General features: G+C 41.5%; 1 protein-coding gene across 3 annotated transcripts; it reads left to right on the forward strand.

Annotated features, from left to right (window-relative positions):
- Positions 1-541: 541 nt before the first annotated feature.
- On the forward strand, positions 542-16,211 carry LOC108437516 (Y+L amino acid transporter 2). Of its 3 annotated transcripts, none has more exons than XM_017714657.1 (10): positions 542-695; positions 2,083-2,612; positions 5,059-5,184; positions 5,748-5,892; positions 7,144-7,267; positions 7,492-7,595; positions 8,516-8,612; positions 11,628-11,777; positions 11,899-12,082; positions 16,036-16,211. In XM_017714657.1, the coding sequence occupies exons 2-10, from the start codon at positions 2,084-2,086 to the stop codon at positions 16,128-16,130; spliced, it is 1,554 nt and encodes a 517-aa protein (XP_017570146.1). In that variant the 5' UTR covers positions 542-695; position 2,083; the 3' UTR covers positions 16,131-16,211. The 3 variants fall into 3 exon arrangements, with proteins under 3 accessions (XP_017570146.1, XP_017570147.1, XP_017570148.1); XM_017714658.1 differs by having other exon boundaries at positions 542-691; XM_017714659.1 differs by having other exon boundaries at positions 542-666.
- The last annotated feature ends 476 nt before the right edge of the window (positions 16,212-16,687 follow it).

Here is a 16,687-nt window from a genome sequence, read left to right on the forward strand (position 1 = left end):
AAGTAATCACTTCTTTAGTGAGTGTAGAGTAGACTAGTGCTTGGAAAGTTCTGGGAAATTAAGTTCAGTTCAGGCTATTAAAAACTTCAGCCTTGCTGTGGTGTTGTTCCTAAAGAAACCTGTCTACGCTAAGAGCAACCATGTTAAATGGAAAGTTGCTGTTTGAAATGACTTTCTAACAGACATAAGCGCAAGAGTGTGGTCCCTTTCCCCTAGGTAGCGAGGATAGATGCACTCGTTCTTTAATTTGGGATGCTCACATTTTGAAGCTTTGCTTAATTACCCTTGAAGCTGTTAATGATTGTTAGAAAGTGTAAGTTTCCTAGGCAAAAATAAAATATCAATTTTCATGGTTGAATATGTGGTTCTGCTCTCCTATTGAAAGGGGAGTGTCTCTCTCTATCTCTCTCTCTCTCAGCACCTCAACACAGACCTCCAGAAATAGACGGTGGAACTTGAGAAGCCAACTGTCCTCTGTTTGGAAAAACACCCCTGAAACTCGCCGTCATCTGGGATTGCAACACCGCGCTCTCTGGTGCCATACCTCGACAGTTCGCTCTGAGCCTCCCACTCTCGTCATCTGGACGTGCATCTTTAAGGGGAAAAACTGTGAGGAGAGAACTTTTTTTCCATTGTTCCACTCCTCGACGTTCACCTCCATCTGCCGTAAGTCATCACAGAGAAGTGGATAGTAGGTAGGTTTCACTTTTTCCTCTCTTTATTGGACATGTTGGAGTGAGACCTGTACCCAAGACTAAGGCAGCAGGGCTTGCTTTGAAAAGATTTTCTTTGTATCGTCTGCTGGCTCATCAGCAGTGAACGTGACAAAAGAAGAAATTTCAATTGCTTCAGATCAAGTGGTAGAAGAGATGTTCCTTGGGCCTCTGCTTTGTGTTCACTTTGATGAGGAAACAGTTAACATTCAGAAGAAGGCACTTTAAGAAGTGGGACACAGTTCACAGAAGTAGTGGTATTGGATAAAAGAATCCATATGTTCAAGGTTTGGAAGTGTGGCTGTTTTACCAAAGCTTTACTTGAAACACCCCTAACCGTCGTCTTCGAGCGTCACTCTATTAACAGGCTACTAGCGGTGGCTCTGTAGGTGACCCTGCCGGCAGAGGAGGGTAAAGTTGGCAGAGGAGGGTAAAGTTCAGCTCCTCACTGCATTTACGCCTTTAAAGTTGGGGGGGACAATTATTTATTATCAACCACCACTAATTCTCAAGTGATTACGAAGTCTAGTCTAGCTATCTGTTTACCAGCTTTTTGTTCAAAATTTTCTGTTCCACTTTAAATAGTACAGCAGTTTTAATGCCTGAGGTGCTAGAAAGTAATTGCTGTACCGTTTAAGGTGGAACAGGAAATTTAGGTAGCTAGCTAGAGAGACATTCGCAAACTACTAGTGATTTTTATGCTTGTTTTGAAGAAAAAGGCCATAATAAATATTAAACTCAGATAATACAGTGGTTATAATTTTTTACTCACATTTGTGGGTTTTTTTGGTTGCATCTTGCCAGTTTTTCTTTTTTTTCTCATAACGCTCTCTTTGGAGTGTAACTCAAAGTCTTCATCCATGAAGTCATAACATTTTGCCCTACCCCTCTATCCCAACAACAACCGGGACAACCTACCCCTGGACGTGAACGTGCAAAGCGAAGGGGCGAGGGGTGAAATGGGATTGGGCCTAAGGGTTATGCTTGTGAAAAGCAAGATAGGCCAGAACTTTATCTTTGATGAGAATTGAGCAGCGTTGATTTCATTTAATACTTTTGTACTTTATTCATAGTATTTTTGACCATAGTTAATAATCCCAGCATGGGATCATACCTAAAGAACTGGCCTATGACAATTCCCTCTTGGTCGGTTACTTTACCTGTTATTTAGTAAATGATGTTAAGATTTATTGTTCATTAGCTACTATAAAACTAAAATGAAAGTTGTGAGAGTGAGGAACTAAAGTGTGGAAATTGGTTTCTGCAATGCAAGATTCTCCAGTATGTGACTATAATTAGTCTGAACATCAGTGTTACCTTTACTGTCATCACATCCTGTTATTCTGTGTCTGTTTTCTTGGTTGATTAGTATGAAGCAGAAGCTGCTAGCCATGGGGCGAACGCTTTGCCCCTCATCTCGTGCAGAATCCGACCTGGATCTGAAGGCTCCAGCGGGCACTGCTTCAGGTCCTCAAGGTCAGGGACAAAAGATGGTCATGAGGAGGGAAATCTCTCTGGCCAACGGCATCTGCCTCATCGTGGGCAACATGATCGGCTCAGGCATCTTTGTGTCCCCCAAGGGTGTGTTGCTCTACAGCAGCTCCTACGGGCTGTCCTTGGTCATCTGGGCTCTCGGGGGCATGTTCTCTGTTTTCGGTGCACTGTGCTACGCCGAGCTGGGGACCACCATCACCAAGTCTGGTGCCAGCTACGCCTACATCCTGGAGGCGTTCGGCGGATTCCTGGCCTTCATCCGCCTGTGGACCTCCATCCTGCTGGTCGAACCGGCCAGCCAGGCTATCATCTCCTTGACTTTCGCCAACTACGTGGTAGAAGCTCTGTACCCAACCTGTCAGCCGCCGTATGACTCAGTCAGACTCATCGCCGCAGCCTGTCTCTGTGAGTCCTCAGTGTGAGAAGGAAAATATACCTCAAAGGTTTTAATAGGTTATTGGTAACGCTTTACTGAAGGGAACTTGGGCAAGCTTTAATAGTCTGGTCAGTGATAAACTGACGTGAATGTATAAAGCTTTGTTCCAACAAGCATTGGATGTCATAACACTTGCAAGCACAACACAAGCAGCCTTTAGACAACTCACGCTTGTTGGTATAAGCCTTTATAAATATAAATGTTGATTGAGACATGCAGTTTGCACAGTGCAGATTGGTGGGGGGGGTGCAACTTGTTAGCCACAGTAATCTCGGTGAAAGAAAGACGACCGCTTCAGACGCTAAGCATGTCTACATTTGGGCTGAAGGAAAAATCGTGCAAGCTTGACCATTTCTATAGGCTGATTGGTCATGATATGTTCACACAATATAAAAGGAAGTTGATGTTTTCAAAGGGTATAAAAGTGGAGTTCTAACCTCAATGATTTGTTTATACTTCTGCAGAACATATTCAACCATTGTTTAATTTTGTCGGGCAAGATTTTATTAGCATGTCATCTCAGGAAGTCAAAACATTGCACAGAAAGGCAGCTGGCTGTTTGAGGGACATGGAATTTTACTGAATGAAACCTGAGCAGGGTGAGCGGCAGACGTCCGGTGGTTTCCGGCAAAGGCCTAGGCAATCTCTATGTGCTGTTAGTCACTGTGATTAACTTGCAAGAGAACATTTGTGCTGTAGTTTCCTGCTTTTTTTGTACTGTCCCTCCAGTGCTGTTAGATACTCCATTCATTCTCTTGGGTCTTTCTATTAGTAAGATGAGTCATTTAAACCCAAAATAGTAAGGATTTTCCAGTAGGAATGTCCCTGCCTTTTGGACAGGCCTGACTTTTGACTTCCGTTATCTGGCTAAGTGAGATGAACTGCTTTGTGAAACACCCCCTGGTCGTCTCCCAGCTTTGACGGGTGTCGTGTACGTACAAAGAAAACATTGCCCCTTCAGAAACGGTAGAAAGTGGGTACAGGTTGGTAAAATTCTGCTTTTGAGAAGTCAAATATAGTTTGTCATAGTTACTTATGAGGAGTAGTCAGTTGGCACTGACTGTTACATTGTGCCAGCCAGAAACGAGGCCAGACTATTTCAGTAGTCTGAAGGGGCCTCGGCTTGTCTGAGTGTACTTGATACCCTACGATGGGGAATTCAGGTGAAAGATGACTGTTGGACATGTTGGATTAATTCAGGATTGAAAGATTTTCTCAAGCAAGTGTCATGCAGACACGGATGTTCCCGACTGTGATGGTTTGTGTTGCTTCACTACGTTTTCAGTTACTATGCTGTTGGTGGTTGTGACGGAGTTTCCCGGAGTCATATAATTGCCCCTCTCACATGTAAACAAAGGTGAAGGTCCATGCCAGTCAAAAACACGGCACGTGTTTCACTGCTGTGTCTGGGGCGAGGCAGATCGTTCTCTTTCTCTTTCTCTTTCTCTTTCCTTTTTAGAAGCTGTTGCTGCGCCAACGCCCCCCCCAAATCCGTAAGCTCGCTCTGCTGACAGAATGGAGGATAGACTGTTCTGCCAGTAGGGCTGTATTCCGGGCCAAGCCCCTCTGGGCAAGAACACACCACAGTATTACGCACTTAGTGCTTACTACTGAGTAGGCCTTGCTCTTGCATACTTTCAGGTACTAGCAAAAGCATTCAGCATTCAGGGGTGATGTTTAGACCAGGCCACACAGATTATGCTGAAAGCCATTGTTCTTGATTTAAGGTTTTCTATTATCCTCTTTCCAGCAGATTGGGTCATATCCAACGAGGTTGAGGTTTAATCCACATTCTTTGGCCAGCAGGGGAAGTGATCTGTTTGTGTGTTTTTCAGCATGTTATTGTATCATTACAACACTTTATGAAATGGCATGTTCACAGGATGACCATACATGCTTAACTTTAATATGTACAGTTGTATGCAAACCTTTTAGGGAACCCTGGTCAAACGTGTTTTTTTTTATTTTCTCAAGCCTTTGGGGACACCTACATGACTTTCAGAGTCTTTTAGCTGACTAAAATACTGGGAGATCACACCCTACTCAACTTTTAAGCTGCTGATGAACCGAACAGAACTCACTGAACTCATGGGAACTACTGTTCTCCTGTTACTAGGAGACCCAAATAAACAAACATAGAGCTGCTCGCTGCTGTTCCCTCTGCCGTTTGTGCTGACGTGGTAAAGAAGCCGGAGGTGAACATGTTTAAATGAGGCTCATGGATTTGAAAATGTGATCAGTCTTAAACCTACGTAAACTCCTGCCTGAAACTCGGCTCATTAAAAGCTGTCTTCATCATTTTTCTTTGTTTACTTGCTGTATTTTCACCAAAAACCTAAACCTAATTGTTGTTGTTGCTCCTCCGTTTTGTTTTGCCTGTCCTCTTCGGTTAACTTCGGTTCCTCTCTTTCTCAGGTATGTTGATCTTCATAAACTGTGCCTATGTGAAGTGGGGCACACTGGTTCAGGATGTCTTCACGTACACCAAGATCATGTCCCTCATCCTCATCATTACAATAGGCTTCACAAAGATAATTACAGGTAAAGACCAAATCATGCAGAAAGTCTAGATCCACTCTAAGAAATGTTTTGATACCCCTCCTATATTTAAACCTAACCATAACCAGTCCAGAGTCCTGAGGGACATAAGATATGTCACCATCTGTTGCACATACTATTCCTTGCTGTTGTGTCTGAAGCAGGGCTGCCCAGAGTTGGTCTGGGAGCATGTTTGACCAGAAAAACTCTCATCATCTCAATCAGAGGACATATTTTTATGAAATAACTTGCAGTTCACATTTTTCCAGATGTTTTACAGATATTTAGCTCAGTTTTTTTGGCCCTCAGTCCAACATAAACAGCCCTTTGATGACCCCCCCCCCCCCCCCCCGGACTAAAGTTGTGGCACCCTGATCGATAATTTACTAAAAAGATGGTGCTTACGTTTCCTATCAGGAAGGGCATGAATGGTCATGTGTCATGATTATGTTGGTTCATTTATTGATCTGCGTACTCTGGTTAGAGTTCTGCTCTGAGGGTACTGAGGTTCTTCGTGACATTTGCAAAGACATTGGTCTCGTTTTCTTTTTTTTCGTGTACCGCAGGGGAAGCTAAAAACTTCGATAGTCCATTTGAAGGTTCCTCCATGGAAGCCGGCAGCATTGCATTGGCTCTCTACTCAGCCCTGTTCTCCTACTGCGGCTGGGACACACTCAACTTCGTCACTGAGGAGATCGTGAACCCAGAGAGGTCTTAGTCATTCATTTTCTTTTCTAGATAGCATGCATATTGTGTGCTGTCGAAGGCCTGCAAGAGTACCTTTGCTTCAAGTTCACTCTCAGAAACGATTCCATGAGCAGAAACATTTTTTACAGCTGACATTGCTGCTGCACATCATCAGCAAGCACTGTAATCTGAATGGTTCCCTTTATGAATTTTGTATTTGTTAGGAAAGCAAGAAAACACCTTTTTTTTTCTTTGGGGTACACAGCATCCTTTGTAAGTAAATAGTGATTTTTGCATCTAGGAGTCTTTGTACCATAAAGTTGTATGCAAACCTTTAAACACCCCTGTTCAGATGAATGTTTTGTTGATACTCCATATGAAAATCGTCTGGAGAACACACTTAAAGGTGCAATTTGCAAGATTTTTTTTGTTTAAAACATTCTAAAAAAAAAAAAAAAAAAATTATCAACAGACTGTGAATAAATAACAGTTGACATTGCAACATGATGCATAGACATCTTTGGCATAACAGAGAGACCTACTGAAGTTAGCATGCTAACCAGCTAGCCCTGGCCCATCCTATCTCGTAATACCACTCAAGTTTGCCATCAGTCCAGCGTGAAAGGATGAAGTAGCACTGCCCCGAGGGCGTATTCTAATCCCTTGTCAATCATGTTGAAGGTACCACCCCTGGTTAAACCGGGAAAGGAAGCAAATGAAAGGTACAGTAAATGCAGTAATGGCTGAAACTCTTGAGTGACCCATATCATCCCCAACACTTGCTCCCACCAAGAAACCATGTTCAGCAGCAAAGAAAAGAAGTGACCTAAATAGAAGCAAAACAAGACTTAACTTTGGTGTTGCTTTCCACCTCTTGGTCAACAAAGAGATGAAGTTTGATGCTGAACTAGCAACATTTCTTCTAGACTGGTAAATTTGCTGAGGTAAATATTGGAAGTTGTGCGTTAAAATGTGCATATCTGTGTTCTCTAGAGATGTGTTCACTTGGAAAATCAACAAAACGTCATTTACCAGGGTGCTAAAACGTTTGCACATCAAACCATACACATTAATTAGCACAGAACCCCCAAAATAAATAGAGTAAGTTTTCTCACATGATGAAGAAAAAGAAAAAGCTGCTACTCATCGCTGATTTACTCGCTGGTTTACTTAAGATAAACGTTACATAGTGAAGTTTCATTACAGTTGTCGGTTGTATTCATTCATTGGAATTTGCATTTGAAATTGACTTGAGGTTTTTGCTTTTGCATGCAGGAATCTGCCTCTAGCCATTGCCATCTCTATGCCAATAGTGACAATCATCTACCTGCTGACAAACGTGGCATATTATGTGGTGCTGGACATGCCTTCGTTTATGGCCAGCGATGCGGTTGCAGTGGTACGTGTCAGTTCATCGCTTTGATTTACTCTTTGATTACTCATATACTGTTTAACCCTCTAAACACTCAGAGCACAATGTTATTACTCACTTCTAAAACCTACAAATAGCTCAACCAGTTTCCATTGAAGTCCCTGTAGTTACTTAATAATAAGCCTCTGTATGTAATAAGCTTAAGATTTTATTAACCTAAACTTTTTTCTTTTTTTTTCTTCTACCTGCAGACATTTGGGAATAAGGTGCTGGGGCCCATGAGCTGGATCATTCCACTATCTGTGGCTATGTCCTGTTATGGAGGACTGAATGCCTCTGTCATCGCTGCCTCAAGGTGACTTACCTCTGTTAATAAGCAGAGGCAGTGCTCTCTGTATTAAGACTTGGTCTGTTAGTGTTTTGGGAAAATGAAAGCAAGACCTTTATATTTGTGCTGCATATTCAAAGCATCTTTAGGCAAAGGAAGTAGAGAATGTCATTGGTTATTTGTATGTGTTCTGCATTGTTGGAACAATAGTTAGTAATAGTTACCGATCCCTTGCAAACAATAATTTGAGTCAAACCTACGACGTCGAGGTTACCTCTGAGGTCTTTAGCCTTAAATAAGGATAGATAAGGATTTTCCTGCAGATCTCCCGCTCACTTGGCTCCAATATTCAGACACCCCTGAAGGCCTTCATTTTCTGGATAATAATCTGTGTTCGATTAGGATTGGAGCTAAACTCTAGAACCAGAATGGGGCACCCCTGCCTTAATATGTAATGACTGGGAATTCAAGAGGTTTAGTATTTGAGCTCATCTAAAATTAAGAGAATGAATACAAAGTTCTAGATTAATCTGACTGGTGTATTTTTACCTCAGTGCCTACATTTAAAAATACATTTTATTTGATCCCTGAAGTTTGATGAGGTTTGAGTTTTCATCCAAAAAGCAGTCTGGGCTGAAACACTCTTTATAATGTCAATTTGAAGGGGCGGGGCTAAACTATAGCTATAGACTAAATAGGCAGATGAATGCAAATGTGTTTTTTTTTTTTTTCTGTGACATTAATTAAAATGGGCTGTTTTGCTGCCTAGTTTCTGTGGACTGTGGGATGCATTTAAGAACATTAAGTGTTTAAAGGTCTGAGCTCTTGCTGCTGCACATGGCATAAGCATTTTTGATTTCACTACACTAACTATATATGATTGTATACGCATTGTGTAAGAGTTCCTGTATGATTTATTATGTACTTTTGTTTTTTTATTGTGGCAGGTTGTTCTTTGTGGGGGCGAGAGAGGGTCACCTCCCAGACAGTCTCAGTCTGATCCATGCTACCCGCTACACTCCTATTCCTGCACTTCTCTTTAATGTAAGTCTGATGATTCTGGTGGTGTTTCTACCCTTGGGGTGCATACTCTTCACTGATTTGACCTTATAGCTACCCTCATTAGCTACCCTCATTGGTCATCATGCTGCAGTTCATCCACTCCCTTCTAGTCTATCCATCAGAAGATAGAGACCACCATAGATCCACTGCTGACCAGATATTATTTGGATAGTGGATCATTATCAGCACAGCAGTGGTGCATACCTACGCGGCAGTGGGTGTAGCATGAGTATGGTACGAGTTTAACAGTTTATATTATCTGTTCAACAGTGGTCCTTTGGGGGTCCCTTTCCAGTAAGGCACAGTCAGGCTTCCACCGTATACCCACTGACACACATCCCTCACACGCTTTCAGACACGGTCTCTCATACGTATTCTCTTCACACTCCTATCCAAGTCATACTCGTTCACATCACATGCATGTCAACGGTGGGTCTTTTCCCAGTCAGATTGCTTCTCTGCAAAATAAAAAAATATATGAATCTGAACTAATTCTGATTTTTATAACAAATTCCAGACAAGCAAATTCGGTAAATGTAATTCATGTCATTAACATTTTAAGCAGCTCATAGACCTGGCTTACAACAACTCACCAGCTCACTCCTACATGTTTAGCAGGCTAAGGATTCTCCACCAGGAGGAGTTATGAGCACTTCTTCATCATTGAAAGAAAAGGCTATCGGCTAGGTAAAAGCACTTATTGAAGATGGATGGATTGATAGATTTGTGGTTAAACTGCATCATAATCTGTGAAAAATGTCTTGCTTGCAAGCCTCTTACAAACCTCAGATGTCAATGTCTGAGCGAGTTGCCCAGTAGACCTGTGAGTATACAGTCTGCTAACATAACATTGCATTACTATAGGAAAAATTTCTGTTCTATATTCCATATTCTGTTCTATATTACTAGAATATCCCCTATAAATGTCAACACATGCTCAAAAACAAGGAAAATGACCTCTGTGATCATGTTAATATCTGCTTGCACAGATGATATTGCCTGTTGTAGATTAAAAGCTTGTAAAAGACATTGTAACTGTGCCCATCTAATGCCTATAGGGTGATACACCTGATGAAATGCCTCATAAGTAAAGGTGCACGGTTGGTGTGCCTAGTAAAATGTAGAAGTATTTCAGAGGGGAGGTTTCCAGAGTGAGGTTCAGGCTGGTTCTCCAGTGTTTGCAAATTTAGCAGTCAGTGCTCCTCGTGTGCTCGTCATGATACTTCAGGAGGTGAAGCCAGAAATATTGTTAGGGGACAGTAAGAGAGATGGACAGTCTGACACTTCTCAGGAGGAAGCGGTTACAACACTTCCCTGCCTCAAAGAGATCAGCATTGGAATCTCTCCCTCCTCCCCTTCCTGTCGAGCTCCTAGAGGACATCTTCTATTCTTGGTGCTGTGGTTTGAGGCCAGAATGCAGTACACTAATTTATTCTCCCTCCTACCACGTTTTGGGTGTGTTGATGCTGCTGTCCTAGAACTTCCTTCACCATGCAGAGGCAAGTCCATGTCACACAGAGTGACAATATATCTGGGCCTAATTCAGCAAAGAAGTCTGACTGAAAATCACCAAAAACTTTGAGGTTTCTGGCCAAAAGAGAACAAGTTATATTTCTTCAATTTTTTTTAAATGGTGAAATAGGCCTACAACAAAGTATATATATCACTTTACTTTTAATAATTTAAATAAATTAAATAAATAATTAGAAAGTGTGGTTATTTCTGTTTTCTTCAGGTCAGCACCAATACATTAGTCCTATTGACCAAACTTACTTTTCAGTAATAATAACCAGAAATAATAACCTACTTTTCAGTTTTCCTATTACGTCATATTTTTAAATTATATTGCATCCAAAAGCATAAATAAAAAGCTTGCTTTTCAGTCTCTGCTAAATTTTCCACTTGGCATGTCTTCAGTTTCGACCAAATTTTCATCTCTCTGTGCTCTTGTTTCTCAAGAGACCGGTCAACAAAGGCCCACTGCAAAGGTCTTCTCTCCTCACGGCTGAAAAGGTTGTCACATTCTGTTAGTTATAGGAGTTCTGTGTTTCCACTTAGTCGAGTTTAAACCTCTTGGACTTTGTCCAAGTGTATGTGTGTGTTTTTTCAGGTTGTTGATGCTTCAGTAAGCTAGTTCACCAAAATTCGGTTTATTTTTTGTGTAACGGTCACCATGGTAACTTTCTCCCAGCTGCTAATAAGGCCTGTCAGGTTCTTGTCAAAGCCTGTCGTGGGCCATCATACCTGAAAAACACACGAGGCACTTCACTATAGCTCTGTTGTTTATGTATGGTGTGCATCTAGGTGGATTCCTTGATTTTTCACCTAAAGTGGCAGCATCGTTAGGCTATTAGGACTCAAGTGTATCTCGCCAGCAAGTACTAATGAGACACTGGTGTCAATGAATAATTAGATACAGGTCAAAAACAGCTGACTAAGTTATTCATCTAGCAAAAGATAGATATATATATATATATATATATATATATATATATATATATATATATATATATATACACACACACATACATGCACACACCTTTTATTACAGCTTCTTTTCCGGAGACTTGCATCTAGTATTTTTTGAGGAAATCTGCAGGGAACCTCCAAAGTTCAGTCTCAGAAATTGGTGGCTGGTTTCTCACAATGCAAGCAATCAAACACGTTCAATGGTGATGTTGGACTCTGGGGTGGTCCTTTAATCAGTGGGGTTCTTCTTGACAGCTACACCTCCTTTCAGACCAATAGTGCTGTGTTGTCTTCTCTCAGTGGAAGGATGGACAGAAGCGCCTGTGGATGTTTTCAGATCTGAAGCAGCTTGATTGTCTCCTCCTTCTCAAAGAGGAAAGCTTTAAGTGATCTGATGGTGACAGTCTTGGTGGTCTACCAGGTCTTGCGCAATTTTCAGGGGTCCCTGTTGCTCTTGGTGGAAGTTAGATAAATGAAGGGTGGTCCCTGACTTTTGCAGAGTACTGTATGTTGTTTTGCGTTTCATAGGGCATGATGGGGCTGATCTTCCTGTGTGTGGAGGATGTGTTCCAACTCATCAACTACTTCAGCTTCAGCTACTGGCTGTATGTTGGCCTGTCTGTGGCCGGCCTCATCTACCTTCGCTACACACAGCCAGACAGACACAGGCCTGTGAAGGTACTGAATTAGTCACCAGGCTTGGTCTCTAACTGAATGTAAGAGAATTTGATTAAATGTCTTGCGCATTTTGCTTTGCCCTCTAGACTTAATATCTCTCTTTATATCTTCTCTCCTTCAGCTTACTCTGCTCTTTCCATTCATCTATTGCATGTGCAGCCTGTTCTTAATCATCGTGCCCCTCTACAGTGACACAGTCAATTCCCTCATAGGGATAGCTATCGCACTGTCTGGTGTGCCAGTGTACTACTTGTGTATTTACCTACCAGACGAAAGGAGGCCAAGATGGGTCAGCCGACTAAATGGTAAGAATTTTTTGTTTTACAGTTTTCAAGAGGGTAGACAGTTATAAACATTTGCAACTGACAACTTTTTTGCAAAATGACTTGATCATTCAATGGTTTAGATGTTACCAAAACCATTCAGAGTGGTTCGATGTGAAATGCACCTTTCTAGAGGAATTCACCATTGTAGTAATAGGAACCAGACGTCGTTATTGTATCAAGCAACGCCTTCAGAACCATCCATCCATTTTCTAAGCCGCTTCTCCGTCAGGGTCGTGGGGGGATGCTGGAGCATCTATCCCAGCAATCTTCGGGCGGAAGGCAGGATACACCCTGGACAGGTCGCCAGTCCATCGCAGGGCCACCTTCAGAACCATTTAGTGTAATAAATTAGTGGGATGTAGCTTTTAGAGCCATTAAATGCTTCAGGCGTCTGGTTCCTGGTCTATAATGGCGAAGAATTCTGGTTCAGTAAATTTCTTCGGAGAGGTGCATTTCACACCAAACCACTCTGAATGATTTTGTTTCCATCTAAACCACTGAGTGAGTAAATCATTTTGAAAAATCAGTGGAGTTCCCCTTTAACAAGCATGCTTCAGTAGCAACAGTCACATATGGCTCTGAGAGAGGAAACATTTATTATAATCTTTATATCATTAAGAACGTTGCTGTTGTAGTGATCTGGTGATAACCTCTCAGTGTAACAGCAGCTTATTAACACCTTATTTAAGATCATAATTCATAGAGCGATGTTAGCAAGCTTTAGCCAGTGGATCAGCACCTACGACACCAGTTAGACCAGCTCGATACGGGGACCACTAGTCACCACACTGCTACATTAGCTATTGCAGTGGGTACAGTTGGTGAAGTCCAACTTTATTTCTACACGTATATTTGACCAAAATGTCTGGATAAGGTTCTGCAATTTGGCCAGAGGCTGCAGGCAATAAGCCCTTTCTTCCCTCAGTGATGTTTATTTGGATTTAGATTAAATACTTTCAATTCTACCTAAAGGAATTGACATCTGTAGTAGTTTAATGGCGTTAAGACTGTGGCAGCCGCCTCCCCACCACTACAAATGGATTATTAGTTCTATGAAAGAGCTCAGTTCTCAAAACTCTTTCCCAGTCTGATAAAGAGATCCCCCTGAGAGAGGGTAGATTTTTCAAGACTTCCAGACATTGGGTCATCAGTAAGGTTCATGACTGTTGGTGGCATCGTAACATTTGATTCCAACACACTTTTAGTCAGATATGATTAGTGCAAAAAGTCATTTTATTCCATGAAACTTTCAGTACAGGCTCCCTTTTAGTACTACACTGCATTCATAGACGATTGGGCTTGGCTAAGACTTGTGTGGAGAATAATTTCTAAAGCCAGTAGGTTAGAAATGAGAGATGTGCTGCTAGATTTAGACCTAAGACACATTGCTGCTGTTAGTCCTCAAATCGTAAACAAGGTAGCAACTCTCAGCAGTAAATGTAGCCTCATCATGACTCGGCAGTGATTTGACTGATCTTATGCTTCCCTTTGTCTAAATTATGAGCATAGCTAGATTAGATGAAGGTTAGGGAAGTTCCTTTTAAGACTGACATATTTGACATGAATGACCCCACCTGTGATAGCCAGGCCTGTATTACGCCTCATTCAAAATGCGCTTTCAGCTGAAACACTCCCTAGAACTCCAATATGAGTTCTGTAGGCTGGATAGGCTGATGTATGTAAATAAATTGTTTCCTTGTCATTAGAGATCCGCAATGGGCCGTTTCTGCAGCTTGGTTTTCATATATGAACTGTATAGACTGGGGAGTGAATGGGCTGCTTTGAAACTTTGATGTTTTACATATTACTTAACACTTCTTTATTGAAAAAAGCAAAAAATGTGGAATACGTACCAAAAATGAAAACCTCTATTACACTGTTCACATCGTTTGACCTTTTTTTTTCTACTTCAAATGTATTTCCCTCATTGAAAGCAAGCAAAACTGTGATTGGGTTTCAATAGTAACCTGGATATTGTGCATTGTTTTTCACTAAATTTCAAGTTCATTTGTAAAGCACTTTTTACAGTGATGTTGTCACAAAGCAGCTTTACAGAAATTTGAAAACATACAGTTACAACATATCCCCCAGTGAGCAAGCCAGAGGCGACAGTGGCAAGGAAAAACTCCCTCAGACTGGAGGAGGAGACCTTGGGAGGAACCAAGACTCACAAGGGGAGACCCGTCCGCCTGTGGTCAACCAGTGTTTACAATTTAATAAGCTAAATACCAAATGAAAGCCAAGAGGATCTCTGTTTGAAGTCTGGATGACAAAGCTTTAGAAACTGCACTGGTAGAGGCGGTCTCTGACCTGAGGCGGTCTCTGACTGAGGCAGTGTCTGACTGAGGCAGTGTCTGACTGAGTCTTTATGAAATGTGGGAGTGAGCTGAAACAGTCCCATCTTATGAGACTAAAGAGGTCAAGCAACTAAAAAACAACGTAGAGGGTTTTGGCATGTGTTCTGAAAGTCACTATGGCAGGGGTCGGCAACAAGCTCTTTTACTGCCCTGTTGGAGAGACATTATACAAGGAACTATTCCACTTTTGTGGAAAAGTTTCCTGCTGGAGATGCGAGAAAAGCAGCTATAGCTGAGCTTAAAGCAGGGCAAAGAAGGTCTGTGTGTTGTTTTTTTTTTAGCCTATATTAGGACATTAGCTAGAACATATTAAGACATATTTTCAGCCAAGATGTTACTTCAATAAAATGGACAAAAATGTGGCTCCCAAGGTGGATTGATTTTTGCATTGCCGACCCCTGCTCTACGGGGAATGTCGTGCATTTCATGTTTTTTCACTATAATGCTAGTTTTTCAGTTTGGCATGAATTCCTCTCCATAATGTCGAAATTAAGCTGCGTCTTGAATGGATGTGTTTTTGTGATGTCATGAAAACCAGCATATTTACGTGTGGCCACCTATCTAACTTATAGAAGTTTAGCCCCACCCATTCACAGTGATGTTATAAAGAGTGTTTCAGCCAGTACTGCTTTTTGAATGAGGCACAATACAGGCCAGCCAATCAAAACAGGTGATTTGGAGATATCGGTAATAAAAACAGCCTGGGAAAGTTTGGAAAGTGGTCATAACTTCTTTTTAGTGCATTAACCTTTTAAACTCCTTGGAACGCACTTCGTCATATTCGTCATAACGTTCATATTCCATAAGCTCCATTCAGAAGCTGGGCGTCGTGTGAGGCTGTAGCTCTTCTCTCCAGTCTAATAGACGGTGATGTCATTTTAAACCCTTATAATAAAAGTAGCTGAACTTTGTTTTTCTACTGAAAGTCGACCCGTTTTTCCCCAAATCTGGGCTCTAAACTATAAACAGACGGCGTCTCTTCAGTGATCTGCTCTGGAAACATTACTTTAATAAAATAACACAAAGAGCGTCGGAGATTTTTGGCTTTCAGCAGTAAACTGTAAGCATATAGTGACATGTGGAGATCATAAAACACACGTTCTGTTCATTTGAGGGGCTTTTACAAAAGATAAATAAAATAAAAATTTATGTTGTATTTCATGCAGTTACTGAATAATTTGCCTTACGATTTGGTCGTGAAAATTCAGATGGAAAAAACAAAATATGCCCAAAAAATAAGAGGTTAAACAACACAAATGTAAAATCTAGAGAAAATCACAACGTTGGTAGGATTACATTGAGTTCTCTGCCTACATCAGAACAGTCTTCCTGTGTTTAGGCCAGCTGACAGGTCTGATTTAGGAGGTGATCAGAACGGTAGTTTAACTGCTTCCCGCCTCTCCGCTTCTACAAAATAACTCAACAGAAGTCCATGTGACCACTGGTGACCACCTTCCAGTTCTCAGTAGTAAGAGTTCTGAGTAGCTGCTGATTTAATATCTGTGTTGACCCTGTCTCTGCTTTCCTCTCTTTTTACATGCTCACTCTCTTTCCATCTCCTGCTCCATGGGCCAGCCGCGGTCACCAGATATACTCAGATCATGTGCTGCTGCTGCCTGACTGACCTGGTGGTAGATACAGAGAACCTGGCGGAGAGCAAGACTCAGTAATCTCAATTGTAGACTTTTGATATCAAAGGTATTCGAATGGTTTTGAGCTTCCAGAAGTGGACGTGAACATTTGGGACTCTGTTGCCGTCTCTCTGGCTGCTTGTGAAAGGACGGTTTGATTGTTCCTGTTCAGCGAGATACTGTGGGGGTTTTTACATGCATTTTGTTCATTTGCACATTTTAGCTGGTATTTCATAATCATGAAATGAGTCATAATTTTTATGACTCAGAACATACGCAGAAAAGATCACGTCTCTTTGTATCAAGGCTTGAATGTAGCTCTTGGTGTGACGTCGCCAGACCAAAGAGGGACTGTGCTCGGTAACAAAGTCTTTGAGTTATTTTGACCCTTATTGTTCTTAATATATCCAACAGAGGTGGACGAAGTACACATATCATCTACTTGAGTTAAAGTAGAGATACCCAAGGTAAAATATTACTCCAGTAAAAGTACAAGTTCCTCCCTTTAGACCTCCACAATACTTTTGTACTTGAGTACTTGAGTACTTGGTACTCAGGTATCAAGTACTAAAAGATGAATTATGACTCTAAAGTCC

Source organism: Pygocentrus nattereri, chromosome 2, assembly GCF_015220715.1.
Source record: "Pygocentrus nattereri isolate fPygNat1 chromosome 2, fPygNat1.pri, whole genome shotgun sequence".
In the NCBI taxonomy this organism is placed as follows: Eukaryota; Metazoa; Chordata; class Actinopteri; order Characiformes; family Serrasalmidae; genus Pygocentrus; species Pygocentrus nattereri.